Genomic DNA, 14,673 nt, shown 5'->3' on the forward strand with positions numbered 1-14,673 from the left:
TAAAACCCCAAAACCCATCAGGCCAGGCCGGCTTGTTCAAACAAGTAAGTCTTAAGGTCCCGTCGGAAGGAGCGAAGGTCGGGCGCTGTCCGGAGCTCAACCGGTAAACAGTTCCACAAATCCGGCGCACCCACAGAGAAGGACCTCCCCCTGGGGGCCACCAGACGGCATTCTCTGACCGGTAGCACCCTGAGGAGGCCCTCTCTGAAGGAGCGCACTGGGCGGAGGGAAGTTGATGCCGGCCGCAGGTGCTCCCTAAGGTACTCCAGACCCATGCCATGTAGGGCTTTAAAGGTCATTACCAGTACCTTGAATCTCACACGGAAGACAACTGGAAGCCAATGCAGCTCACGGAGCAAAGGTGTAATATGGGAATATCGGGAGACTCCCAACACGACTCTCGTGGCTGCATTCTGCACCAGTTGGAGCCTCCGAGTGGTCCTCAAGGGCAGCCCCATGTAGAGAGCGTTGCAGTAGTCCAATTGAGAGGTCACGAGTGCATGAGTGACCGTACACAAGGCATCCCAGTCTAGATAGGGCCGCAACTGGTGCACCAGGAGAACCTGGGCAAAGGCCCCCCTAGTCACAGTTAATATATGATCTTCTAAAGAAAGCTGTGAATCTAGGAGGACTCCCAAGTTGCGAGCACTATCTATGGGGGGTAATAACTCACCCCCCATAGAAAGAGATTGAATATTCTGAATTTCCCAGGATGCCGGAACGCACAGCCACTCAGTCTTGTCAGGGTTGAGTCAAAGCCTGTTCCTCCCCATCCAGACCTGAACCGCTTCCAGGCAATGGGACATCACGTCGAGGGCATCACTGGGGTGGTTTGGGGTCGAAATAAAAAGCTGGGTATCATCAGCATACTGATGATACCCAACTCCAAAACCACGAATGATCTCACCCAGCAGCTTCATATAGATGTTGAACAGGAGAGGCAAGAGGACCTACCCCTGAGGAACTCCACAAACGAGAGACCTCGAGGTCGACCTCTGCCCCCCTGCCAACACCAACTGTGAGGGTCCCAGGAGATAAGAGGAGAACCACTGAAGAACCGTGCCTCCCACTCCCAGTCCCCTGAGACGCCGCAGCAGGATACCATGGTCGATGGTATCGAAAGCTGCTGAGAGGTCTAATAGGACTAGGACAGAGGAATATCCCCTGTCCCGAGCCCTCCAGAGATCATTCACCAGTGCGACCAATGCCGTCCTCTGTGCTGTACCCGGGCCTGAAACCCGATTGGTACGGGTCTAGATAATCCACTTCATCCAGAACCAGAGGGAGTTGATGCACCACCACACTCTCAACAACCTTCGCAAGAAAGCGAAGGTTGGACACAGGACGAAAGTTGTTTATCACAGCTGGGTCCAAGGCAGGCTTCTTGAGGAGAGGTCTCACCACCGCCTCCTTCAAGATGGCGGGGAAACTACCCTCACTCAAAGATGCAGATATAACCGCCTGGAACCAGCCTCGTGTCCCCTCCCGAGCTGCATAAACCAGCCAGGAAGGTCACGGGTCCAATAAACACGTGGTGGAGCTCAGCCTCCCCATAATCCTGTCCACTTCCTCCGGAGTCACAGGATCTAACTCCTCCCAGATAATGTTGACAAGATCACCCATGTCCTTATCGTCAGACTCTGCCCAGTCGGAGTCCAAACCGGTCCGAATCCAAGCGATTTTGTCTGACATATGTTGGCTAAACTCCTCGGCACAACCCTGCAAGGGTTCCTCCCTCACCTCCTGATTAAGGAGGGAGCGGGTCACCCTAAACAGGGCGGCCGGGCGGTTATCTGCAGATGCGATGAGGGTAGCGAAGTGATTAGACCTCGCCACCCTCATCGCAGCGAGATAAGAACTAATATAGGTTCTTAGTCGCAATCGGTCGGATTCAGACCGGCTGGATCTCCAACAGCTCTCTAGGCCCCATCTCCAACGCTTCATCTCCCGGAGCTCCGCTGAAAACCATGGAGCCTGCTGGGATCTGCACCGGGTCAGGGGCCGCAAGGGTACAACTCGGTCAATTGCCTCCGTGGCTGCCCTTTCCCAGGCTTCCACTAAGGCATCAGCCGAGCTGTGAGCAAAGGAGGCAGGTGGGGACCCCAGCACTGCCTGAAACCTGGACATTAAGCGCCTGGGGCGGAACCATCCAGCACACCCACGGTGGAGAGTGGCAAAACGGAAGACCAGTCGCAGGAGATGATGATCGGTCCATGACAGGGGCAAAACAATTGGAGAACCCCCACCAAGATCATCTAACCACCGTCCAGATAGAAAAACCAAATCAAGGGTGTGGCCCGCCACATGAGTCGGTCCATGGCGTCATGGAAGCCATGAACTCCCGACCTAACTCAGATGATCCTCCCAGGGATGGTAGATTAAAGTCACCCAAAACCATAAGTTTGGGGAACTCAATCACCAGGCCCGAGAGGATATCGAGAAGCTCAGGCAGGGCTGCTGCTGCATGACTAGGTGAAAGGTACACCAGCAGCAAGCCCAACTGTGCCCTAGGACCACATCTCAGGAGGAGGGACTCACACCCAACTATCTGGGGAACGGTGGCCTCCCGCGGACACAAGGTCTCCCTAACTACCACCACTCCCCCACCCCTACCCTGAGCCCGGGCCCGGTGCAGCACCCGGAAACCTGGTGGGCAAAGACCAACCAGAGGGATACCACCCTCTGGGCCCAACCAGGTCTCCGTGATGCAAGCCAGGTCTGCATGCTCACCCTCAACCAGATCCCAGATGAGAGGAGCCTTATTAACAATGGACCTGGCATTCAAGTACAGCAGCCGGAGCTCAGGTGGCTGCACATCCTCGCTCCCGGAACCTCAGGGCGAAAGCGGCGGGTCGGAGCGCCTCACCGCTTGTAAATAGCAGAGACGCACTCCCAGAAGTCGATACGGCCCTCTGTTCATGCACCTGCTGCCATTCCCTAACGGCGTGGGAATAGGTAATCCCACGACCCGCTCCAGAGCTCCGGAGGCAACCAACCCCAGCTTCCCCCCCACGTGATCGATTGATCTGGCCTGAACAACAGTTGGTAGATTCCCCCCCGTTTCCAACCAACCACAAGATCCCTCGCCCCTCCCTAGCCCCACAAAAAATTTAACTAAAAAAGTGACCAGGGGCCTCTTATTAAATTTGTACCGGAGCCCCTGTCCCTGCCCAACCATCTCTCGGGGTCCCAACAATCGGGCCTTTCATCAAGATGAGAAGTGGAGAGAGAGGTGGGTCGCACCCAGGAGGGGGGGCACCCCTGAGGGCGAACAAGTCCGTGCTAGTATAGCAAATGCGAGTCATGATTCAAATAAAATTAAGAGATCAGGATTATAGACTGAGAGCGTTTGCGGATGACCTGGTTATTACAGTAGGTCAACGGACTTACTCAGTTGTAGAGTTGATAGAGATAATAATGTTATATGGGAAAGTTTCTGGATTTAAGATAAATACACAAAAAACTAAAATATTATCTAAAAATATGACTATAGAACAAAAGGTTGTTTTAGAAGAGTTAACGGGATTTGAAATAGTTAAAAAGACTAAATATTGGGGGGTTTATCTGTCAGCTTCAAATGTGAAGTTATACAAGAATAATTATGAACTGTTATGGGTAAAAACAGAAAAAGAGCTAGATAGTTGGAAAAAACTACAATTATGTTTATTGGGAAGAATTGCAGCAGTGAAAATGAATGTTTTGCCAAAATTTTTATTTTTGTTTCAAATGATGCCTGTACTTAAAAAGGATTTAAATTTGGAGGAATGGCAAAAAGGTATTAATAAATTTGTTTGGGCAGGAAAAAAGCCACTAGTTAAATTTAAGATAATGCAAGACACGCGTGAAAGAAGGGGTCTTAAAATGCCTAATCTTAAATTATATTATGAGGCTGCTGCTTTATCATCGATAAGTGACTGGTTTAATTTAACACAAGGGAGATTATTAAATCTTGAGGGTTATGATTTGTTATTTGGTTGGCATGGATATTTATTGAATGATAAGAAGGTGGATAATGTGTTTAAGATACATATATTAAGGTATGCTCTGTTGCAAGTATGGAAAAAATATAGACATAAGTTAAATTATAAGATATCAATTTGGACAATACCTAAACATGCAATAGAAAATATAAACGTTGGATTTAAACATGATGAGACTACATATAAGGAAATTTTAAGGATAGAAAGGAATGTATGGCAATTAAAGCCATATAATATTTTAAAAGAAGAAAAGATTGTACAAACTTGGTTCCAGTATGGGCAGTTACAGGCAAGATGGAAAGAGGATCAGAAAAGGTCAAGCACATATAAGAAGGATATATAATGCATTGATAGAAATTGACTCAGAAACGGAACTTGTTAAAGATTGTATGATAAAGTGGGCTCAGAACTTTCAGGAGGTTATAACAATGGATACTTGGGAAAAGATTTGGGTTAGAAATGTAAAATTTACACAGGCCCAAAATTTAAGAGAGAATTTTTATAAAATGTTTTATAGGTGGCATTTAGATCCTAAAAAACTAGCAAGTATGTATCCAAACTGTCAGCCCAAATGTTGGAGGTGTGGTTGTGAGGATGCAACGTATTTTCATATATGGTGGACTTGTAAAAAAGTCAAAGCTTTTTGGATTAAAATTTTCTTGGAATATGCAAAAGATATTTAAGAAAAAGATAAGGTTTTCTCCGCAGTTGTTTTTGTTGGGTATTATTACAGACTTTACTGTTATAGACACTAAATTGATGTTGAATCTAATCACGGTAGCAAGACTCTTAGTAGCGCAATATTGGAAGAAGGAGGAACTGCCGACTATAGAAGAGTGGACTTTGAAAGTTTCTAACTTGGCGGAAATGGCAAAGATTTCAGCATATTTGAAAGAACAATCGCAACAGAGATATAGTGTGGAATGGAGAAGATGGATTGAATATATTCAGAATAAATATGGGACTAAAAAGTTTCATTTAGCATTTGAATAAGTAGTGGTTTTATATGATGTATTATTAGTTATTTGTTATTTGTTAGTAATATAATTATGACTATGGAGAGTTAAAGTGTGATAGAATTTAATGTTTTATTTTTGTTGTTAGCATATTTTAGCTTATATTTGTAAGTCTATACCCTGTATTCAGCTCTGGGAAGTCGGGGAGGGGGGAGGGGAGGGGAGGGTTGGGGAGAGGGGAGGGGGAGGAGGGAGGGTTTTTTATTTAAAAAATGTATTGTAAAACTTTTCAATTAAAAAAAAAGAAAGCTATGTGGCAAGCCGCTCCATCTGCGCAGCAGCAAAGTGGAGACAAGGGAAAATGCCAGGATTATTACAAGTGGTGGCCAGCCCTTCAGCACCCTGGAGAGAGATCTCTATGGATTTTATAGTAGAATTGCAAGAAAGTGCAGGAAACACCATCATTTGGGTTGTGATAGACAGACCTATTCTCCAAACAGGTCCACTTCATACCATGCCAGAAGATTCCCACTGCTAAAGCCTTAGCCAGATTATTTGTATTACATATATATTGGCTGCATGGGGCCCCACAACGCATTATATCAGACAGGGGGTCCGGTTCACCTCAGAGTTCTGGACAGCTTTTCTGGTACTTGATACCAATCAAGAACTGTCATCTAGTCATCATTTGCAAACGAATGGTGGAACAGAACGTTCAAACTCAGTATTAGAATAATACCTGAGATGCTTCATAAATTACCAACAAGACAACTGGACTGAGCTGTTGCCTTTCGCAGAAGTCACTTACAACAATGCAGTGCATTCAGTATCGGCTACACCACCATTCCAAGGGGCAATAGGACAAAGTTTCAACCTGATGCCTGAGTTATCATCCCCTCTTTGAAAGAGTGAATTAAACAACTGAAAAACACCTGGTCTGTGGTTAGAAAAGCTTTAGATGAAGTGAGGAAAGCTTATAAAATTCAGGCAGATAAGAAATGAATGGCACCTAAACCATTCAAAATAGGGAAGAGCGGCTGATTGGAGTTTGTTGGTTCAGAGCAAGTTGGGTAAAGAGAGAGGGTGAGTGAGAAAGTGGAGTTTTCTGTGTTCCTTTTTTCCTTTTGCTTCATTGTGAGCAAGCTGGGCAGAGAGAGATAGAGAGCACTTGATAGGAGTTTGCCTGTTCAGAGTAAGCCGCATGAAGAGAGAGGGTGAGTTAGAAAGTGGAGTTTTCTGTGTCCTTTTTTCTGTTTGCTTCATTGTGAGCAAACGGGGCAGAGAGAGAGAGAGAGAGAGAGAGGGGGGGTATTTCTTTTCCTTTGTTGGAGTAAGTTAACCAGAGGGAGGGCGAGGGAAGAGTTTGACTGGGTTGAATGTATTTCTTTTTAGTAGGGAAAGGTTAGAGAGAGGCTCCTGTAGGATTAGCTGGAGGAGGTAAAAAGGGGACAGATTACATGGAGTGTAAAAAGGAGGTAAAAGGGGGACAGATTACATGGAGTGAGGGCAGAGAGAGGAGAGGGGAGAAGGGAGATCCCTGCGAGTTCCAGAAAGAGATTGACTACCATCATCCATGTAAGTTGCTGTGACCAGGGACTGATCAGCATCGTTCCATGCAAGCTGCTGTTACCAGGGACTGGCTACCATCATCATATACAAGTTGCTGTCATCAGGGACTGACTACTATCGTCCCCTGTAACCTCTTACTACCTAAGATTGACCATCATTATTCCACATGTGTTACCGACCATCACTGGCCCATGTGCGTGGCTGCCAATTGTGACTGAGCATTGCTGCTGTCAGGTCCCACTTCAAACCCACATCTTAAGAAAGCAGAACTCTTGGAAACAATTTCTTCCAAACAGGAACTTTTATTAAAAGTAGGTGATAGCAGGCATAATAGACAGGCTGAATTTCCCGCACAGTGCAGTAGATTATAGTATCCCCAAGCAAGACCCCACCCCATAGATTGACTGCCTGATGTGGGATGGCCAATCCCCAAGTGTTAAGTCCGTTGTGGGAACCGGGGAGATAACATCAGCCCATCTCCAGCTCACGCAGCGAGGTCGGCGGCTTCTTCACACCTTCCTCCAAGAGCATAGACATAAACCAGGCACTGAGTTTACATTCCTTATTTCCTCCTTTGTTCTTAACTGACAGTTTAAAAGATAGAGTTCAGAGAGAGAAATAAAGCAGGAAACAAGTTGTTACATTTCAGCCAGCAGGTCAGGATACAGACCCAATAAACAAAATAAAGGATTACATTGTAGTGAATAGAGGCAGTCAACAAGAACAAGGTCAGCGTCCACATTAGATCCAATATACCTTTGCCTGCTTTGAATACTGATCAGAAAGCATTTACTAAACATCTTTTCCACAATAAAAACAATGACAAATGGTGTACAATTTGAGTCTCTTGATCTTAATGGCTTGCTTTCTGCCTCTTTGAAATAATGCTAGAATCTCCCCTTTTATTTGGTGTAATAAGCCAGACCGATACAAATAGAGCCCAAAGCAATGAACACCTCAGCCACATCCTCAGGCATCCATGACCAAAACTCAGCCAGCAGCGCTAGACCAAAGAACCATAAAAGGTAAGGATTGGAAGAGGGCTTGGAAGTCCCTTGCTCAGTGCAAGCATCTTCTACCGCAGCATCCCTGACACGGCATCCCATCTCTATTTGAATACCTCCAGCAGAGGACAGTCCATCCCATCTCAAGGCAGATTATTCTATTTGAACGCTCTCATCATTAGGATTTTCTCCTGATGCCCAACATTTACTTCATGAATTAAAGTTAGTGTTTCTCATCCTGTCTCTTACAACAGTTCTGAACTATCTTCTACAGGATGCTTCTTTAGATATTTGAGACCTGATCATTTTGCTTGCCTTTCCAGGGGGCTGGACTAGAAGACCTCCAAGGTCTCTTCCAGCTCTGTTCTGTTCTATTCTGTCCTGTTCCTTACCTCCAGTTCTAAAGGTGGCATTGTAACATTAGCATGTTTATTTTCATTTTCATTCCAGTTCCCAATCATCCCTAGCGTGGAATCTACCTTTCTCAGAGCTGTGCAGGTTTTTTATTTCAATATGCACCACTCTACCTTTTCTTAAATGGTATCTACCACTTGGCTTACCATTCACCAGTTTAATGAGATCCCACTGGTGCTGCAGTAATATTCACTGTTCACACTGTGCCAAGTACAGTGTACCAACCGCCCTGAGTCCTCAGGGAAAGGGCGGTATATAAATGTAATAAAATAAATAAATAAATAAATAAAGTATAAGAGATATTTAATAAAGCACAACAATAATTTGTATTATCATACATCATTCTATGGAGAATTATGGACATTGTCAAAGAGGCAGAAAAATACTGTGGAAGAGCTGAATAAATATTACAATTCCTAAACATAGTGTAATGATACAGCTTCTGAACCTGTTCAAAATTTCCACACAGATGTTTTCAAGCTAATTCTCAAAATCAGGTCCTTAAAACAAGATGAAAAAAACCTGAAATCAACTGTCAAACTTACTCTTTCCTTTGTCCCAATTTCAAATAGATACACTAGACTTATTTCCTGTATTATAACTGGAAGCAGTTCTTACTCTACCGCCACAAACAGCTTTCTTTATGCAACAATTCTCATCTTTTTTCATAAAATCTTTCATGTTCAGCCTCCTGTCCAGAAAGAGACCATAGCAGAACAATATCTCATGCAGAGACCCATAGTTTCCTAAAATCAAGTAGGCAGAGAAGGTGGGGTAGGGAAGGGGCCCTACTCTCTGGTGTGGCCGCAGCTGCAATAGACAGTCATGCCCCTGCATTGCACAGACCAGGCCCCAATCTGGCTCTCCTGTCTTTGCCTTAGTTCCTTTCAGGTTCCCAAACTTTTGCAAAGTGAGGGACAAAGCCAGGTCTTCCAGGCTGGGGGAGAGATGGATTCCAGGAGGGTCTCATTCCAAAGGGAAGGCACTGCGACAGATAAGGGTGGCTTCCTGGGTCACAATAGATGACAGTGTTAAACTGAAGAGGCTCAGCATGTTAGAAACAATAACATTTTGTGTTTCTTTTTAATACATAATTTTTATTAGAATTTTACTTAAAATAGAAAAATATAACACAAAGTAAACTTAAAGAAGAAAAGGGTAGAAAAAGAAAAAAGTAAGAATATAATAAAGAGAGAAGAAATAAACAAAGAAGTGACTTCCAATCTTCATTACAACAATTATCTCTTCATTCCCATATCCCATTTCTTATCTATAAACAAATCCATAAAACATCATCTTTTCAATCCTGGTATCAGCAGAAATCCATAAAGGGTACTCAGAAGTAACATATCTTGTTTTAAGCTTGATCAGATAAACCAATTTTATATTCCTTTCTTTTACCTCTAACAATCGTAATCTTTAGTTCATTGAAATATTGTTGCAGGATTTGATTTCTCTCCATTTCTTCTGTGTCCCATCACATAAAGTTCTTCAAGGTTCTTGAATTTTCCTTTTAAAATTTAAAACCCCAGGCAATTTCTTTTGCAGATTCAGTGAATCACTGGATTTCTTTTCTAAGCCATTCTCTTAGCCTATCAATTGTAAACCCACTTTTGATATTTGTTAACTAAACTTTGTTCTATATCTGGAATTTCTTCAATAATATCTCATGGACATAGCCTAGCCATAGAAGCAGACATTGTTATTGATATTGTAGCTACTGTTTTCTGATTCCATTCTTCAAAACTCTCCTTCTGTATTTTCACTGTTAAAACATTTTGCATTTTTATAGGCTTGTAAATCTTTCCTCTATCTAAAAACTTTAGTTCCCTGTGATGTCCAGTTTTTCAAATTATGAAATTCCGTATTTTTATGGCTTGTAAATAATGCATATAAATTTAATATAAATAATTAGATGCATGCATGTTGTTGTTAGCTGCGAAGTCGTGTCCGACTCATCGCGACCCTATGGGCAACGTTCCTCCAGGCCTTCCTGTCTTCCACTATCTTCTGGAGTCCATTTAAGCTCACGCCTACTGCTTCAGTGACTCCATCCAGCCACCTCATTCTCTGTCGTCCCCTTCTTCTATTGCCCTCGATCTTTCCCAGCATTAGGCTCTTCTCCAGTGAATCCTTCTTTCTCATTAGGTGGCCAAAGTATTTGAGTTTTAGCTTCAAGATCTGGCCTTCTAAAGAGCAGTCAGGATTGATCTCCTCTAGGACTGACCGGTTTGATCGCCTTGCAGTCCAAGGGACTCGCAGGAGTCTTCTCCAGCACCACAGTTCAAAGGCCTCAATTCTTTGGCGCTCAGCCTTTCTTATGGTCCAACTTTCACTGCCATACATTGCAACTGGGAAGACCATAGCCTTGACTATACGCACTTTTGTCGACAGGGTGATGTCTCTGCTTTTTAGTGTGCTGTCTAGATTTGCCATGGCTTTCCTTCCCAGGAGCAAGCGTCTTTTAATTTCTTGGCTACAGTCCCCATCTGCAGTGATCTTGGAGCCCAGGAAAACAAAATCTGTCACTACCTCCATTTCTTCCCCATCTATTTGCCAGGAATTGAGAGGGCCAGATGCCATGATCTTGGTTTTCTTAATGTATGCATACAGATGCATGCATACATACACACATATAAAACCAGAATCTATTTCCCATGCGAAGTTGTTTTTTCTTTTTAATTTATTTCAAAATAGTTTTATAAAGGTTTCAATATTCCAACTTTATCTGGATTTTTAGTCTGTTTAGAGCTTTCTAGGATCAACATTTTATTTAGCTTTTTGATGTTTATTTTAGATTCTTTAAATGTTTAAGCTTATTGTTAAACTTTTCTTTCATTCAGGATTGAAGGCAGACTCACTCAGGATTTTCAAACCTGTCTTTCTGAAGTTCTCTAATAGATTAACAGTAGTTAATGAGCGATTTCTGAAAGGGATTAGAAAGTGAGATTTGTAAACCGAGTGTGCTTTAACACAGTGGTCCCCAACATTGCAGCTTGGTAACCCTGTTGGGGGGGGAGAGGGGAACCAGAAATCGACTGAAGGATCTAATTTGGGGTTCAGCTTTTAAACTGTATTGTAACTCTTGACGGTCATCAAGTTTATATGGGGTTGAATGGCATATTCTGGAATATCTATTGGAAATATGAAGATCTAGTTAAGACAGTGAGCGCTGCTTCTATTTTCTTAACCAAGTCATGCAAGATACTCAATAAATTCTGTATCCAGACTTCTAGCCTAGAGTTAATTTCAAATTCCTGTTTTGAATGTAGCCCAGAATTGTGAGGGGGGAGAGGTTCTGAAGCCCATCTTGAAACTGAGGTGGTTATTAAATGGAGTATCTCTGATAGCTTTTTCAGAACCAGTCATGCCGTGTCTAAGGTCAGAACATGGAAGACAAAGAGGTTTTCTCCAGGTTGCAGCTGCAATGATACCAGTCTTCTGGTATGAAAAGTATGGCAGGAATCTCCCAGGAGCAACAGAATAACTCCCTGCAGCCAGCAGCAGGACAAGCAATACAGGCAGAACCAGAACAACCCCATCACAATGGGTCTACACTGGAGCCCTTACTGAATGGAATATGAGCTAAGCAAGTGAGGGGAGAAAAATCCTCTGGAAGATAAAGCAGTTCTGCATTTCTCCCAAATTTAATGGAATGACTGCTTCTATATAAAACAGATCCTGGGGTCAATGCCACTATAAACCAGACCAAGAGGTCAATTCATACGATCGTAGAATCATTGGGCTGGAAGAGACCTGGACCTTTAGTCCAACTTGTGAATTAAGGTGCTCAAGGCAGGAATCTCTTACACCACCCCAGTCAAATGGTCGTCCAATCCATTTTTGAAAAACTCCAGGGATGGCCCACCCACAAACCTAGGTGGAGCTTCTTTCCGGAAGCCATCCTGACGCGAAGCACGCAGCCCTCCGATTCCTCCACCTAGGCCTCCACCTGGCCCGCCCCGCCCTTCTCGTCCCTGCCCCTGGCCGGCTCGAGGCGGCCTTCCGTGCGCCCCGGAGCGCCCGGCTGGAAAGCGCCCGGCTTCCGCGCTCCCGGTCAGCGGGCCCCGACACCCCCAAGCCGGCGGCGACCCCCCCATCGCGTCGGGCCTAATGGCGACGCGGCCCCCCCACCCTCACCCCGGGGGCAGGTGCGATCGCCGGCAGCCCGACCGGGCAGCGCCCTTCCCCCCCGCCCCTCCGAGAACGGGGCTTACCATGGTCGTGGCGTCCCGTTCAAGCCTCGAGAGTCGTAGGCCACTTCCCGATACTCGGCGGTGCCCCCGGACGTCCTACTTCCTCCTCCGGCCGCCCCGTCACCTCCTTGCAGGTAGCCTTGGGCGGATCCAACCGCGGTTCCGCCCTCCCCGGGCGAGAGAGGGCCCGTCTGCCCGGGTCCCATGGACCGAGACGAGTCCAGGCCGCAAATGGGCCGAGCAGAAGCGAACGGGAGCGGCTGCGCTCCTCCGCCCCGGCTTCCGGCAAACGCCTCCCTTCGCGGGCTGGACTAGAAGACCCCCGAGGTCCCTTCCAGCTCTGTTCTATTCTTATCTGACTCCCGGGAAGGATCCCGCGGGATCCAAGCCGCCTGGACAGCGAGGGGGTCCCCGCACTCAGGCTTCCCGGGAAGGAAAGGTGGAGCAAGCAAAGTCTGTGCCACAGCGCCAGGGCCCTCACCTCAGGACAATTGCAGATTTTTAAAAATTAATGTTTAATGCTGTAGTTCATCCTGATTTGACTTGGCATAGAGTGCTGAGTGTGGTTGCCATAGTGATGACAGCCCACTTTGAAGTGTGATATCTGAAATGGACTTACATCTACATGGAGGGAAGCAAGCAGTGCGGTACCCGAAGGTTCTGCCTAAGGCAGATGGTCTTAAGGTTCAAATAGCTTGAAAAAAGTGACTGGAAAAGGATGGGGGACGGTGGCTTTTCAGTTCTGATGGTGCTTGCCTGGTTTAAGTATGGCTATCACACCAGCCTTCCTCCATGTGTTGGATATCTGAATAGTGTTTAAGCATGTTATCAGTGCTTTTTTTCTAAAAAAAAAAAAAAAAGGTGCCAGAACTCAAAGGTGCTGTCTCTGGGAGCGATGCCGGTGTCTTGCTAGGGCGTCGCCGTCCATCCTTTGCACACACACACCCCGTCCCTGCGGCTTGGAGCCACATGCCGTGGGGATTCCCCTCCTTGCAGTTGCCATGCCCCGTGCTGAGCCCCCACCCGGAGCTGCTCCGAAACCCGACCTAGAACTGTGTTCCTCGTGGCAGTGGTTTCCTGCGCCAAACAGCCTCTTTCCAACCACATCCAGAAAAATTTGTAACAAATTAAGCTCACGCCTACCGCTTCAGGGACTCCATCCAGTCACCTCATTCTCTGTCGTCCCCTTCTTCTCTTGCCCTCTATCTTTCCCAGCATTAGGCTCTTCTCCAGTGAGTCCTTCCTTCTCATTAGGTGGCCAAAGGATTTGAGTTTTAGCTTCAGGATCTGGCCTTCTAAAGAGCAGTCAGGGTTGATCTCCTCTAGGACTGACCGGTCTGATCGCCTGGCAGTCCAAGGGACTCGCAGGAGTCTTCTCCAGCACCATAGTTCAAAGGCCTCAATTCTTTGGTGCTCAGCCTTTTTTATGGTCCAACTTTCACTGCCATACATTGCAACTGGGAAGACCATAGCCTTGACTATACGCACTTTTGTTGACAGGGTGATGTCTCTGCTTTTTAGTATACTGTCTAGATTTGCCATGGCTTTTCTTCCAAGGAGCAAGCGTCTTTTAATTTCTTGGTTACAGTCCCCATCTGCAGTGATCTTGGAGCCCAGGAAAATAAAATCTGTCACTACCTCCATTTCTTCCCCATCTATTGGCCAGGAATTGAGAGGGCCGGATGCCATGATCTTGGTTTTCTTAATGTTAAGTTTCAACCCAGGTTTTGCACTCTCCTTCTTCACCCGCAACAAGAGGCTCTTTAGTTCTTCACTTTCTGCCATTAGAGTGGTATCATCTGCGTATCTTAGGTTGTTGATATTTCTTCCGGCAATCTTAATTCCAACTTTTGATTCATCTAGCCCTGCCTTTCTCATGATGTGCTCTGCATATAAGTTAAATAGGCAGAGTGACACTATACAGCCTTGCCGGACTCCTTTCCCGATTTTGAACCAATCAGTGGTTCCGTGTGCAGTTCTCACTGTTGCTTCTTGGCCCACATATAGGTTTCTCAAGAGACAAATAAGATGGTCTTGTATGCCCATCTCTTTAAGAACTTGCCACAGTTTGTTATGATCCACACAATCAAAGGCTTTAGCATAGTCAAAGAAGCAGAAGTAGATGTTTTTCTGGAACTCCCTAGCTTTTTCCAAGATCCAGTGTATGTTGGCAGTTTGATCTCTAGTTCCTCTGCCTCTTCGAAATCCTGCCTGTACTTCTGGTAGTTCTCGATCCACATACTGCTGGAGTCTAGCTTGTAGGATTTTAAGCATAACTTTACTAGCATGAGAAATGAGTGCAATGGTGCGATAGTTTGAACATTCTTTGGCACTGCCTTTCTTTGGAATTGGAATGTAAACTGATCTTTTCCAATCCTGTGGCCAATGTTGAGTTTTCCAAATTTTCTGGCAAATTGAGTGTAGCACTTTTACTGCATCATCTTTTAAGATTTTGAATAGCTCAGCTGGAATACTGTCACCTCCACTAGTTTTGTTGTTGCTCAGCTTTTCTAAGGCCCACTTCACATTTGTCTGGCTCGAGGATTGTGATTGT

At 45.4% G+C, this 14,673-nt stretch overlaps 1 protein-coding gene across 1 annotated transcript in view; it reads right to left on the reverse strand.

Annotated features, from left to right (window-relative positions):
• VAMP8 (vesicle associated membrane protein 8) overlaps positions 1-12,626 on the reverse strand; it is a 36,807-nt gene extending 24,181 nt beyond the window's left edge. Inside the window, exon 1 of the mRNA XM_083368137.1 lies at positions 12,141-12,626. Coding sequence (XP_083224263.1) covers positions 12,141-12,143 — 3 coding nt within the window. The 5' untranslated portion in view covers positions 12,144-12,626. The remainder of the gene's footprint in view (positions 1-12,140) is intronic.
• Between the last annotated feature and the right edge of the window lie 2,047 nt (positions 12,627-14,673).

This window comes from Vipera ursinii (assembly GCF_947247035.1).
Source record: "Vipera ursinii genome assembly, chromosome: 8".
Lineage (NCBI taxonomy): Eukaryota > Metazoa > Chordata > Lepidosauria > Squamata > Viperidae > Vipera > Vipera ursinii.